The sequence below is a fragment of the Medicago truncatula genome, chromosome 6 (assembly GCF_003473485.1).
Source record: "Medicago truncatula cultivar Jemalong A17 chromosome 6, MtrunA17r5.0-ANR, whole genome shotgun sequence".
Lineage (NCBI taxonomy): Eukaryota > Viridiplantae > Streptophyta > Magnoliopsida > Fabales > Fabaceae > Medicago > Medicago truncatula.
In genome coordinates, this window is record NC_053047.1 from 36,719,015 (window position 1) to 36,733,960 (window position 14,946).

At 32.5% G+C, this 14,946-nt stretch overlaps 3 protein-coding genes across 3 annotated transcripts; 2 read left to right on the forward strand and 1 right to left on the reverse strand.

Moving 5' to 3' along the window:
- Positions 1-112: 112 nt before the first annotated feature.
- Positions 113-2,063, reverse strand: LOC11419320 (pentatricopeptide repeat-containing protein At1g62930, chloroplastic). The gene has a single exon (XM_003620133.4). It carries the CDS (start codon positions 1,999-2,001, stop codon positions 259-261), a length of 1,743 nt encoding a protein of 580 aa, XP_003620181.2. The 5' UTR covers positions 2,002-2,063; the 3' UTR covers positions 113-258.
- Positions 2,064-9,829: 7,766 nt separating this feature from the next.
- LOC11420196 (miraculin) lies at positions 9,830-10,580 on the forward strand. Its single transcript, XM_003620136.3, has one exon. It carries the CDS (start codon positions 9,876-9,878, stop codon positions 10,488-10,490), a length of 615 nt encoding a protein of 204 aa, XP_003620184.1. The 5' UTR covers positions 9,830-9,875; the 3' UTR covers positions 10,491-10,580.
- A 2,057-nt stretch (positions 10,581-12,637) lies between these two features.
- On the forward strand, positions 12,638-13,342 carry LOC11420197 (miraculin). Its single transcript, XM_003620137.3, has one exon. The coding sequence runs from the start codon at positions 12,663-12,665 to the stop codon at positions 13,260-13,262; it is 600 nt and encodes a 199-aa protein (XP_003620185.1). The 5' UTR covers positions 12,638-12,662; the 3' UTR covers positions 13,263-13,342.
- Positions 13,343-14,946: the final 1,604 nt, after the last annotated feature.

The following is a 14,946-nucleotide window of genomic DNA, read 5'->3' on the forward strand; positions in this document are numbered from 1 at the left end:
ATCACTATTAGCCTTTTATTACTTCTCTTCACCTTTCCTTAGAGGCAAACATCTAAACAGAACACATCATGCAAAATCCAAAATTTCTGCAACCTCATACTAACAAAATAAGTTTTTGTTTTTAATTTGACACCATGATTTTATACAGTCATTTGTCAAAATTAGGTGTGACTTTCATAACTCAGTACATTCTATATACTTAAATATAAATACAATATAACAACAAATAAATAGAAAACATTTTACCTAGTTTCAGTCTTAAAATAGGCCTCTCGTAATCATTTCACGAAGAAGTTTCTCCGCCTTATCATTTTCATCTTTATCAAACAAAGAACAGATGATTATTTCATAAGTAACGGCGTTTGGAATGCAACCATTTTCTTCCATTTTTGACAACAAATCCAATGATTCATCAAACAAGCCATGGCTACAAAACCCTTGAATCATAGCAGTATATATATTGACATCTAGAATGTAGCCTTTGACCAAAAGATCTTCAAAAACTATCCGTGCATCCTCTAGCCTTCCATTTTTGCATAGTCCATCAACTAATGTTGTGTATGTACAAATATCTGGTTGAATTCCTTCATCTTTCATCTTCGTTAACAACGCAATTGCCTTGTCAACCTGATGGTTTTTGCATAAAGCATCCAATATAGAATTGTAAGTAATTTTATCATGTGGTACACCTCTATCATGCATCTCATCGACTAGCTTCAAAGCATAAGAGATTTTCCCCAATTTACACAAACCATCAATAAGGGAATTGTAAGTTACCACATCAGGAATAATGTTATTGCAATGCATTTCTTTAAAGAGATTCATGGCTTCATCGACCTTTTTAATCTTACAAAACCCGTGAATCATGATACTGTAGCTGTGAATATTAGGATTCACTCCCCTCTGAGATATAGTGTTGAATATATGTTTAGCCTTATTGACTTCTTTAACTAGGCAATATCTATCCATTAAAGAGTTATAAGTAAAAACGTCAGGTTTAATGCCTTGTTTCATCATCATAGCTAGCACATTTTTAGCTTCTTTCAACCTTCTTTCCTTACAAAATCCATCAACCAATATGTTAAAAGTATACACATTTGGGTTGATGTTTTCGAATATCATTTTATTAAACAAATCAGTTGCATCTTTCATTTTACCGACAATGCAAAAGCCACTAATTAAAGCATTGTAAGTAACAACATCGGGAGAAATCCCCTTAGAAACCATTTCAGAATATAAATCAAAAGCTTCATTAACAAGCTTAACTTTGCACATGCTATCAATAATGGTGTTGTACATTACCACATTAGGTTGAACCAATTTACCATCAACTCGTCTCAGCAATTGCAAAGCTGCACTTGTTTGTCCAACTTTACATAACCCATTGATCAAAGTCCCATAACTAACTTTGTTCAAATGAAATCCAAGCGCAACCACCTTATCATGAAACTGCAAGGCTTGATGAATCTGACCTTTGAGACACAGACCCTTAATGAGTGTAGTTAAAGTTATGACATTTGGCTCATAACCCATCTTAAGAATCTTAGCCAAAACAGAAAAAGAAAGAGGGTTTTGACCCAATTGAGAAAAACAATTAATCAAGATGCTCAAAATGACCAAGTCTGAAGTAATTCCGTTGAATTCCATTTGTCGATGAAGTGAAACAACGGTGGAGTAATGATTGGACTTGACAAGGGAACCTAAAATCTTACCAAATTGAAAGATGGATGGTTTAGGATTCTTTTGATGGAGCAATCGATTGAATGAGGAAACAAGATTGTGTTTGTTGTCATCATTTTCATGGAATTGAGAGTATAGCCTTGTTGAGCTTGAAGAAGAAAAGGGTAATAAACGAATCAGAAAATTAGGGTTTGGAAGTTGAAAATTGGGGATGAATATAGAGACTGAATAAACAGATCTCAAATTTGAAAGCAACATTGTGGTTTGGTTTGCGTAGATAACAGTGTTGAGGTTAATTCTTTGTTTGAAAGATATATACATATGGTATCGGTGGTTATTTCATTTCATTTCAGATCTCAGAATGTTTGTGTGTTTTCCTCTTGCTTAACTACCAAAACCATAAAGTGCTCTGAAATTAGTCACAATCGCTATTATTATTATTATTATTTTTGACAAAAACAAATTTAATTATCATCATTAATCAAACCAACGTTCAATTGTAACAAAAAAAAAACCAACGTTCAATACAAGAACGATAAGTATAAAAAATAGTGTGGTTAGCGTAAGAACATGTCGCCCTAACTAAAAGTATGAATAACTATGTTCGCTTGTTTCCTAACAAACTTTACCTTGAAGTTGGAAGGTAAAGATAACTGATAACTAATACTAGAAGCAATAGCATAGAATTACGAATCACTATGACCCGGAGACGATAGAGCTTGCACTATAGTAGATGAGTCGGACTCGAAAACAGTTAGGTCCCATCTATTAGCATCAGCAAAGTGAAGGGCCTCGAGTAAGGATATTGCCTCCCCCTCCAAAACTGTCATATTTATCCGCTGCCATTTCTTTTGAGCGAATAAATTGTCCACGAGAGTCTCAAACACAACACGCAAAAGATTTATTACGGTCATGAACTGCAGCGTCCACATTTCACTTCAACCACATTTCGTTCGATTTCTCCCAAATTTGCACTCTATTGTGCTCGTGTTACACAACCGATAATGAATGATGTTTATGAACCTCTTGCCATTGCTGTCATGCATCTAGTGTTGTCCTCCCAATGCTCATTCAGGTATGATGAACATCATTTCAAGTGACATCATTACGTCCAGCCCAAATTTGCCAAAGAAGTAAAGCCACCCGACCAGCAATGTCTCGACTTTCTGAACGACATACATCAAAAACAAAATCTGTCAAACTGCTCATAGTTTCAACTCGCGGTTGCAGCACAGTCGAAATCCTGGCCAATACCAACTCTCATGTGCCACTGTACAACCCACAAAAGCATGCCAATCATCCTCAACAGTCGTATCACATCAGGGACATATCATCTCACATTGTACATGTCGTGATTGTAATCGAAGACGTGTCGGAACACACTCTTTGCAAATCCTCCATAATAAATTACGAGCTTTATGAGGGGAATTCACCTTCCATATTTTATGCCACTCTCCTTCAACATGGAATCGATCAGTATGTAGCAACTCCATCATAGCCAATTTATAATTAGTCTTAACAATATATCTACCGTTACATTTCATCATCCACGCTATTTTATCATTCTGAACATCCGCAAACAATGGTGTGTCGAGAATAGCTTGCACCATATCATCTGGAAACAAAGATTCAATCTTATCATTATCTCAAACTCGTTCCTCAACAGTTATCAAATCAGATACGCTCAAACTATGCACTCTATTTCATGTTTTGTACCTTAAGCATGTCATTCTCTTTTTTGTTTCTTTTTTTTAAGGATCTTCCTTAAGATAGTTACAAAAGGTGTTTTAGTAAAATATAAGTGAGTGTAGCTTGCTAATTTACACCTTAATATATATATATATATATATACTAGACCATTAACCCATGCTAACGCACGGGTCATTTTAAGAAGTAAATATTCACGTCAAAATAAAACAATGTAGTTCGCTTGAATGTAAAAATTGTCGTGAATCAAAACATAATGTCAATTATGATAGACTTTGTTATTGTTCCATAATTCTAAGACGCAATTTCTGTTACTTTAACATAACATATAATTTTAAAAGGGAAACTGAAGTTCGTTGACATGCAAATAATTTCAATAAGTAAGAAAATGAATAGTACACAAAAAAGTCCTACACATTACGGAAAACTTCTTTGTAGACCACATTTGATGCAACATCGGTATAATCGCCGTCCTCGTCATTAATCAATATTTTTAAATCACCCCTCAAACAATACGTGTGAGTAAGATATGATGGTTGAACAATAAAGAGTATTACTTATCACAATAAGCACAAAATAGTGGAACAAAATTAGGAAATGCCCAACATTTTAGGATAAAGATTAATATGAATAAAATGAAATTAATATTTTTGATGAGACATTTTTTTTTACTTAAGAATTGGCATGTAAATAGGGAGGGCGCAGAACAAATGGATGCACTTGAAGTGGAATAAATTTAGGAAATGCCCAACATTTTAGGATAAAGATAAATATAAATAACATGAAATTAATATTCTTGATGGGGCAGTGTGTTTGAGTTAAGAATTGACTTGTAAATAGGGTTTAGGGGCGCAGAACAAATGATTAAGATAGTTGACTCGGGTGAAATGTAGTAGTTACTTGAATGAGAGGAATTAGGATTTTTAGTTTGTTTCCACCCAAAATATATTTTAGAGATGTGGATGAAATCTCTTACTTATTTGAATGAGAGAAATAAGGATTTTAGTTTGTTTCCACCAAAAAGTTACTTTAGAGATGTGGATGAAATCTCTTGGTTACTTGAATGAGAGAAATTAGGATTAGGATTTTAGTTTGTTTCCACCTAAAAAATATTGTAGAGATGTGGATGAAATCTTTAGTAGTTACTTGAATGAGAGGAATTAGGATTTTAAGTTTGTTTCCACCCAAAACCTATTTTAGAGATGTGGATGAAATCCCGTAATTATTTGAATGAGATAAATAAGGATTTTAGTTTGTTTCCACCAAAAAGTTACTTTAGAGATGTGGATGAAATTTCTTAGTTACTTGAATGAGAGAAATTAGGATTAGGATTTTAGTTTGATTCCACCCAAAACATATTTTAGAGATTAGGATTAGTAATTGTTAGTAATAATGTTACTAAAAGTGTCACCAAAAAGGTAGCAATTGTTAATAATAATGTTACTAAAAGCTATGCTACTAAAATGCTTCAATAACACAACAATGCTACTAAATATAGTTTGAGGAGCACAAACACAAATATATAAATCAAAAATCAATGCAAGCAAGGCTAAATTATTTATGAAATTCAAGGGACATTTGCTAAATTCAAAGACAAAAAAATAGATGCTTCCAAAACTCTAAGAAACTAAAACTTAAAATTCAAAGTGGAAAGGTGTTGCACAATTTATCTAAACATGGACTAATTGTAAATAACATCAAGGTAGATGGTATCATGTGACCCAACCATCGGAGCACCCCCTCTGATCTTCACACCTTCACGAAAGTTGCTTGCAAATTCATCTTGTCAAGAAGAAAATGCATAGGGGGATCAAAAACCGGGTAGGGGATACTCTTGTGAAACCTATCAGTCAACTGTATATCAAACTGTCTGTCACCAACAAAAACCAAGGTAATCCAGGCACCAAGATCAATTCCGTAAAAGTCATGAATCGTTTTCCATCCCTTTGTGAGAAAAAAAATGCTCCGTTTACTCTGTCGACCAATACTTCAAACTTGTTGGACTTAGGATCAGTCAATATTGCATAGCGCCCAATTTGATCTCCAAAATCACCGCCAAACATGTTTGGCAAAAATACTGCACCCTAAAAAAAATAACAAATAAAAACATCACAAACGTTGATAAAATAGAATGCAAATAATTAAGAATAGGTATATTTCGCAAAAAAACACATACAACATCAATGTCATATTCAACGATATATGATCTGTATTTTAGTCTCAGCTTGTTGATTGCTTTGTCAAGATCGGAAAGAGGGTTTTTCACCAACGGAGCTACAAAAGATTAAAAGGGATTGAAAGAATGATTTATACTTTACAACAGCGAGGAATAAGAGCAAAAGTCTATATATTTAATATAAACCAGAGTGGAATGAAGATATGGTTACCACTGAGGCAGTGGTATGACAGCAAAGTCTGAATGTTTCTGGAAGCCATGTTGATTAAGAAATTTCGGTTTAAGAGAAAGATATGGTTTTAGAAAGAGATTTCGGTTTAGGAGAAAGGATTAAAATATATTGGTGAGGGTTTGGAGGAGGGGAGTTAGGAGATATGGTTTATGGAAATCAATTAGATAGGTTTTAGGAGGAGTGAAGTTAGGAAATCATGGTTAGGGTTTGGAGGAGGGGAATTAGGAAATATGGTTAGATTTTGAAGGAGGGAAAAGTTGTTAAAATATTAGGTTAAAATTAGGGCAACAAAGCTTTGTTTAGGAATAAGAATATATATATATACTTTTAAGAAGTAAATATTCATGTAAAAATAAAACAATGTAGTTCGCTTGAATGTAAAAATTGTCGTGAATCAAAGCATAATGTCAATTACGATAGACTTTGTTATTGTTCCATAATTCTAAGACGCGTTTCTGTTACTTTAACATAACATATAATTTTAAAAGGGAAACTGAAGTTCGTTGACATGCAAATAATTTCAATAAGTAAGAAAATGAATAGTACACAAAAAAGTCCTACACATTACGGAAAACTTCTTTGTAGACCACATTTGATGCAACATCGGTATAATCGTCGTCCTCGTCATTAATCAATATTTTTATATCACCCCTCGAACAATACGTGTGAGTAAGATATGATGGTTGAACAATAAAGAGTATTACTTATCACGATAAGCACAAAATAGTGGAACAAAATTAGGAAATGCCCAACATTCTAGGATAAAGATTAATATGAATAAAATGAAATTAATATTTTTGATGAGGCATTTTTTTTTACTTAAGAATTGGCATGTAAATAGGGAGGGCGCAGAACAAATGGATGCACTTGAAGTGGAATAAATTTAAGAAATGCCCAACATTTTAGGATAAAGATAAATACAAATAAGATGAAATTAATATTCTTGATGGGGCAGTGTGTTTGACTTAAGAATTGACTTGTAAATAGGGTTTAGGGGCGCATAACAAATGATTAAGATAGTTGACTCGGGTGAAATGTAGTAGTTACTTGAATTAGAGGAATTAGGATTTTTAGTTTGTTTCCACCCAAAACATATTTTAGAGATGTGGGTGAAATCTCTTACTTATTTGAATGAGAGAAATAAGGATTTTAGTTTGTTTCCACCAAAAAGTTATTTTAGAGATGTGGATGAAATCTCTTGGTTACTTGAATGAGAGAAATTAGGATTAGGATTTTAGTTTGTTTCCACCTAAAAAATATTTTAGAGATGTGGATGAAATCTTTAGTAGTTACTTGATTGAGAGGAATTAGGATTTTAAGTTTGTTTCCACCCAAAACATATTTTAGAGATGTGGATGAAATTCCGTAATTATTTGAATGAGATAAATAAGGATTTTAGTTTGTTTCCACCAAAAAGTTACTTTAGAGATGTGGATGAAATTTCTTAGTTACTTGAATGAGAGAAATTAGGATTAGGATTTTAGTTTGAATCCACCCAAAACATATTTTAGAGATTAGGATTAGTAATTGTTAGTAATAATGTTACTAAAAGTGTCACGAAAAAGGTAGTAATTGTTACTAATAATGTTACTGAAAGCTATGCTACTAAAATGCTTCAATAACACAACAATGCTACTTAATATAGTTTGAGGAGCACAAACACAAATATATAAATCAAAAACCAAAGCAAGCAAGGCTAAATTATTTATGAAATTCAAGGGACATTTGCTAAATTCAAAGACAAAAAAATAGATGCTTCCAAAACTCTAAGAAACTAAAACTTAAAATTCAAAGTGGAAAGGTGTTGCACAATTTATCTAAACATGGACTAATTGTAAATAACATCAAGGTAAATGGTATCATGTGACCCAACCATTGGAGCACCCCCTCTGATCTTCATACCTTCACGAAAGTTGCTTGCAAATTCATCTTGTCAAGAAGGAAATGCATAGGGGGATCAAAAACTGGGTATGGGATACTCTTGTGAAACCTATCAGTCAACTGTATATCAAAATGTCTGTCACCAACAAAAACCAAGGTAATCCAGGCACCAAGATCGATTCCGTAAAAGTCAAGAATCACTTTCCATCCCTTTGTGAGAAAAAAATACTCCGTTTACTTTGTCGACCAATACTTCAAACTTGTTGGACTTAGGATCAGTCAATATTGCATAGCGCCCAATTTGATCTCCAAAATCACCGCCAAACATGTTTGGCAAGCATACTGCACCCTAAAAAAATAACAAACAAAAACATCACAAACGTTGATAAAATAGAATGCAAATAATTAAGAATAGGTATATTTCGCATAAAACACATACAGCATCAATGTCATATTCAACGATATATGATCTGTATTTCAGTCTCAGCTTGTTGATTGCTTTGTCAAGATCGGAAAGAGGGATTTTCACCAACGGACCTAAAAAAGATTAAAAGGGATTGAAAGAATGATTTATACTTTACAACAGCGAGGAATAAGAGCAAAAGTCTATATATTTAGTATAAACCAGAGTGGAATGAAGATATGGTTACCAGTGAGGCAGTGGTATGAAAGCAAAGTCTGAATGTTTCTGGAAGCCATGTTGATTAAGAAATTTCGGTTTAAGATAAAGATATGGTTTTAGAAAGAGATTTCGGTTTAGGAGAAAGGATTAAAATATATTGGTGAGGGTTTCGAGGAGGAGAGTTAGGAGATATGGTTTATGGAAATCAATTAGATAGGTTTTAGGAGGAGTGAAGTTAGGAAACGATGGTTAGGGTTTGGAGGAGGGGAATTAGGAAATATGGTTAGGTTTTGAAGGAGGGAAAAATTGCTAAAATATTAGGTTAAAATTAGGGCAACAAAGCTTTGTTTAGGAATAAGAAGATATATATATTTTCTTACTGTTCTTTGGTATCTCGTATCTAGCGTTTTTCTCTGAGTTTTTGTCATCCCTCTTCCCTCATCACTTTCTCTGTGTTTTAGTTTTCCTGCAATCTCTCTTCTCTTGAAATCTCATGATGAACTTTCGATTTCTTTTTTTCAATTATGTTTTCGATTTTAGTTTTACACAGAAAAGGAACTGATGCAACCATATATCCCAAAATAGGATCCTAGTTTCAGTCGCCGCCGTGGGCTGTTGCGGCTTCGCTGCCCATTTCAGTTGCGCGTGTTGCCTTCCTTAACATCGACAAGGCGATATTTTTTTTTTGTTAGTTTTTGGAAGCAATTCTAAATTTTGGAACAATATCGTGATTTAGAATCTTCAGATGACATTTAACCTTTAATTGATAAAAATAGTGAATTAGAATTGGCTAAGCATATTTTTTCAAAAAAGAATTAGCTAAGCATACAACGGAATGGAAGGAAGAAAGGTCAAAGAACATCAATTCATGGAACCTGGTGAAGGGCAATAACAAAAGACAAGAAGCAGGAAAGAGAAAGGGAGAAGCAAAAGGACCGTAAAAAAAATAGAAAATAAAATGAAAAACTGACAATTACAATTGTGTCCTTTAATTTTAATTGGTTCAAAAAACAAAAACATGGATATTTTTGTCCAAGTGAAAAGGTGCTCCTTGCTAAAATGGACCTTCATGAAAATGAGTGGATCTATTGTAGCAAACCTCATATATATATATATATATATATAGGTTTTGCAAGTTGTGTGGGTTGCTAAAAGACATCTTTATGGATGACTTCTAACAAAACTATATATATATATATATATATATACCAACTAATTTTTTATGAAGATGTCTTTTAATAAAGTTATAACTAAAAGTAGAAATATATATATGCGCTATATTTCATCTATCACATTGCTCTGTCTATGTCTCTCTCTCAATGTATGAAAAGGTTTTGGGTTCCAAAGACAATTTATAATAAGAACCATGTAACAAATACAAGAACAGGAGTATCATTTAACCCACAGATTTTTTTTTGATAGACCCCCACAGATATCTTAAAAACTGTATAATAGTTCCAGTTTTTCTTAATAATAATCTATAATAGGTATCTATAAATTCATGCTATTCAACTCCTTAAACTTCATTCACAAGTAACCAAAACACAATTTTACTCAAACCATACAAATAAAACAAAATGAAGAGCACATTCCTAGCTTTTCTACTTCTTATTGCCTTAACTTCACAACCTTTACTTAGTTCATCACTGGAACATGTTGTTGACATAACAGGCAAGAACCTTCGAGCTAATGCCTATTACAATGTTCTTTTATCCATGCCCTACACCAATAGTAGAAGTCCTGAAGGCCTAGGTCTCTCTAACAATATTGGTCAACCATGCCCTCTTGATGTCATTGTTGTGAGTAGATACCAAAGTCTTCCAATCAGGTTTACACCTCTTAACCTAAAAAAAGGTGTTATCCGTGTCTCTTCCGACCTAAACATCATGTTTCGTTCGAATTCAAGTTGTCCTTATCATACTACGGTGTGGAAGCTTGATCGATTTGATGCTTCTAAGGGAAAATCGTTTGTTACAACGGATGGTTTTATTGGCAACCCGGGTCCACAAAGCATCAGTAATTGGTTCAAGATTGAGAAATATGTCGAGGGCTATAAACTTGTCTATTGTCCTATTGTTTGTCCCTCTTGTAAACATGAGTGCAAAAATGTTGGGTTGTTTGAGGATGAAAATGGGAATAAACGTTTAGCTCTTAGTGATGTTCCCTACCAGGTTAAATTCGTAAAGGTTTAGTCAAATTAAGCTTGTCTTTAATCATGCACACAAGGAAAAAACTATGAATAAGTGTATTTCCTTAATTTATGAGGATTCTCAAGATAAACTTCCATGTTAAGAAATAAAATAAATATAATTAAATAAAATAAATGTTTTCTTTTAACGTTGTATGGTGAGTTAGTGTAAGTTCCAATGAAATTGTTGTTCAAATTTTCTTAACTATATCATGACCATTGCTTCTACATAAATAAGTTTTTTAAGTTAAAATTATTGAAAAACTACATGAGATAATCATTTTATTTATTGAAAAAATTAAAATGATATGATTCAAACATCTTGATGTAGACGAAAAAAATAATCAAGAAGAGTGATTACATTTTTGGGTAGAATTGCTCCCTTTTCGATCCACTTCAAAACAACAATGATATTTGTACATCTATTTAGTGACAATTTTGATGACAACCATGTTTTGCTCTCTTCTTATTGGTTATAAACAATGGAGAAAGAAAAATGAAGGAGAGAATAAGAAGATCATGTGACTATGATAGAGAAAGTTGTTAAAAAGTTGTCACAAAATGGTTGTAAAAATATCATTTCTCATTTAAAAATCAATTATCAAACCAACAAAACTACATTCACGAAATAAATGATCCACCTCAATTTTTTGAGGACACACTACATAACCCGAGCTCGCCCCTTCCAAGACACTTCTCTTCTATACTTCTATACTATATATAAAGTATAAATAGATTTTTTTTTTTGGTATAATGTTGTTATATTGTTGGTATTATTAAAAAAGATAATTTTTTTTTTGTTATTTTGGTTATTTTTTGTATAATGTTGTTATATTGTTGGTTATTAAAAAAGATAAATAGATTTTTTTGTTATTTTTGTGAATCCGGATACTTAAAGCATGTTTATTTTATTCTATGTGTTAATAATTTTAATAAATTCAATTAATTTCATCGGCCGACGCATCTATTACTCTACGGGTGTTTAAAATATGGTTATTTTATTCTATTTGTGTGTATCAATTAAGATATTCGTGATGCATCTGTCCGCAGTGGCGTTGCCAGGACCCTAGGTTAGGGGGTTCAAACTTTCGAACTTTCAATTTTTTTTATCATGGGTGTGTATATTGCTGCCATATTGATATGAAAATTGCAAATATATTCATAAACGTCTCTTTTATTAGTCATTTTAATCGTCGAATTAGTTTAGATAGTCAACTTTATTCTAGAATATGTTTTTTTATTGTCCAATTTAATCTATAAAATTACTAAAAACACATATGCACTAAGGATGTGTCTACAATTTCAATACATTTAGAGAGTATGATAAGAGTGTCTAACATACATTCATGACACGAAAACTAAAGAGATACAACCAAATATTCAAATCTGTAAAAAAGAGAAAGTAGAGGTGTAGAAGTGAAACAATCTTTGAGATAAGGGTGCAAACTTAAATTTCCAGGGGATTCAAAGTTGAAATTGAAAAGATTTGTAGGTGTAATTTTAATAACCCAAGGGGTTCAACTGCATCCCCTGAGATGCATGTAGCTCCGCCAATGTCTGCCCGTGTTATATTTTATTTGCGGATACATGCATAAAATGTTTTGGTTATCCATAATTATATGTATAACCTGAGCAATGCCGGATAAATATACTAGTAATCTTAATAAATTAAAGTAAGAGTATAATACAAGGAAAAAAAAAGTCTAAAAGTCCACAATCTTAGTTTGGATAGTACTATGGAGTAAGAATTGTCTTTTTCTTTTGTAAGGGGAGAATCGGATACTTATAATAATTTAAAAATGTTTTCATAAATAAATAAAATATTTTTAAAATTGTAATAAAGTAAAAATATAGTTCATCGATTTTTTTTGAGCAAAATGCACATTGTTTGCTACACACGACACGTCTCGGTTACGAATCAAGTACTATATAGCACCTAGAGATTTTGAAGACACAATTCTTAAATATGCGACTTCAAATACAACAAACATATAATTAATGTTGGCCAATTGTGTAGTCCAAATCATTGACCATAAATCTAGCATGAGTATTTTATGAATCCATAGATAGCAATCGTAGTAGCAACTAACTATAAATAATTGATGATATATTTCCCATCAACTCCATTCAAAACCAAAACAAACACAAACAACTTGAAACACACAAGCACAAAACAATGAAGTGCACAATAATGCTAGCACTTCTCCTTCTCCTTGCCTTGTCCTCACAACCACTATTTGTATCATCTAAAACTTCACTCAATCAAGTGCTTGACATATCGGGGAAGAAGCTTCGAACTGATTCCGATTACTACATCATTCCCGCGAATGGTGGAGATATTTCCCTTGAAAGTTCTATTGGTGAGTCTTGCCCTCTTCATGTAGTAGTTGTGAAACATAGACAAGGTCTAGGGTTTCCTCTAAGGTTGGCACCAGTTAAAGGTGATATTCGTGTCTCCACTGATCTCAATATTATGCTAGGTAATTATGATGATAGGTGTCCTAACTATTCAGTAGTGTGGAAGATTGATCCCTATTCTAAGGAAGCAACATTTGTGACCACTAATGGCATATTAGGTCACCCAGGTTCGAATTCAATCCATAGTTGGTTCAAGATTGAGAAGTATGAAGATGCTTATAAGTTGGTCTATTGCCCTAATGTGTGTCCTTCTTGCAACCATGTATGCAAAGACATTGGAATTTATAAGTATAAGAATAGGGAAATGCGTTTGGCTCTCACTAATGTTCCCCTCAAAATCAAGTTTCAGCAAGCTTGATCAAAATTAAGATATACCAATGGCAACAAATGTTGTAATTTTATGAGGATTATTGAGTTTGATTTTCCTTATGGAGAATAAAATATATGAATGAATAAAAATGACCGATCTATACTTTTCTCTATTTATTGCAACTTTAAATTTCTCTGTCTAAATTATTGGATATCTCGTACTAGTAATTGTGGAGATATATTAACCTCTTGAGTTATATCAGATCACAAAAATGACAAAGATATTTTTTAAGAATTTTAATGTAGTTGCACTCTCATAATTCCAATTGAAATTGAAACTCACTAGTTAAATGGAAAGTTACTCTAATCATCTCATCCAAATATAAGGTAGTTTTGTTCTTCAAGATGAATTTATATATACACTCCTTCCTTTTATTCTATATTAAGTATTGTTTTAATTAATAAGAGATGTCTAAAAATAGACATTGTTTTACTTTTTTTAAGTATTAAATTATTTGATTTTGATTCTATTAGTTGGTAGCATCCACGACTTATTCATTTGAGATGCAAATGGTTTTATTGTCCATTACGGGGTTAAATTGTGCGAAAGATCTAATCTAAAGAATGTAACTATTGAAACAGAGTCTACTATGGTTGACAAAAAGATTCACTAAGGATCAACATCTAATTACTATTTTAAATATGATATTCTAGATGCACTCTATTTTTATCACTTCTTCTCCACAATTTAAATTGGGTGACACCAATTGTTCAAATTGAAGACACTTCGTCATAATGTTATTTCGATCATTTTGATGTTTTTGAGTAGAGTTTTTAAAGAAATTTAGATTGTCGGGACATTGGATTAGTATAAGAAATGAAGATTTGAAGTTTGGAAATTGTGACACGGAGACCCCGACACGATTTTGGAGATAAATTAATGATTTCAATTTCGGAAAAATCGTGACACGGTTTGAAGTCAACTTGCCACGATTTGAAGAGCATCAAGAGAAAGATTTCAAATTTTAGAAATATTGTGGCGATTTGAAGGCAAAGTGTTATATGATTATGCATTACAAACTTCATATTGTAGTTTTATTCAGAATTATTTGAGTTTAATGTTTTTTATATCTTGATCGCATAGAAAATGATTATAAATGTCAAATGACTACAAGCCCTAACTTTTGATTTAGGCATCGTAATAAATTCAATAACCCACACACACACAATTTGACCTAACAGTTGGATACATATATAATTGGCTTATTAGATCATTTGGTCCCTTATTTAATTTCTTGTTTTCATTTTGGTCCCACAATTAACAAAAATGGCGTTTTAGTCCCTCACCTTTTCTTCCGTTTGCCAAATAAATCCCGACCGTTAATTTTAACTTCAAATGTATATGGTGGATCAACCTTAAAAGTAGTCCATCGTAGACCTTATTAATTTTGTTAATTTTAACCATTCGATCTATTTATCATAAAAGGGACCGTTAGATCTTCACAAAATATTGCTAAAGATATGAAATACCTAAAATACCCCAAATGCCAAATTAAAAATCCCAATTTGTTTCCACTTCTTCTTCTTCTCCAGCGAGCATCTTCTTCCATGTCACGTTATGTGCCTTCATCAACACAACACAACACACAACACATTCATCAACACCATCATCATCTTAACATTTCAATCATTTAACCAGTAACTAAAATTAAATTAAAAAATTAATGTCCACA

Excerpts from the sequence above, each read along its gene's own strand:
- LOC11420196 (XM_003620136.3), top strand. The coding sequence starts at position 9,876 with ATGAAGAGCACATTCCTAGCTTTTCTACTTCTTATTGCCTTAACTTCA.
- LOC11420197 (XM_003620137.3), top strand. The coding sequence starts at position 12,663 with ATGAAGTGCACAATAATGCTAGCACTTCTCCTTCTCCTTGCCTTGTCC.
- LOC11419320 (XM_003620133.4), bottom strand. The coding sequence starts at position 2,001 with ATGTATATATCTTTCAAACAAAGAATTAACCTCAACACTGTTATCTAC.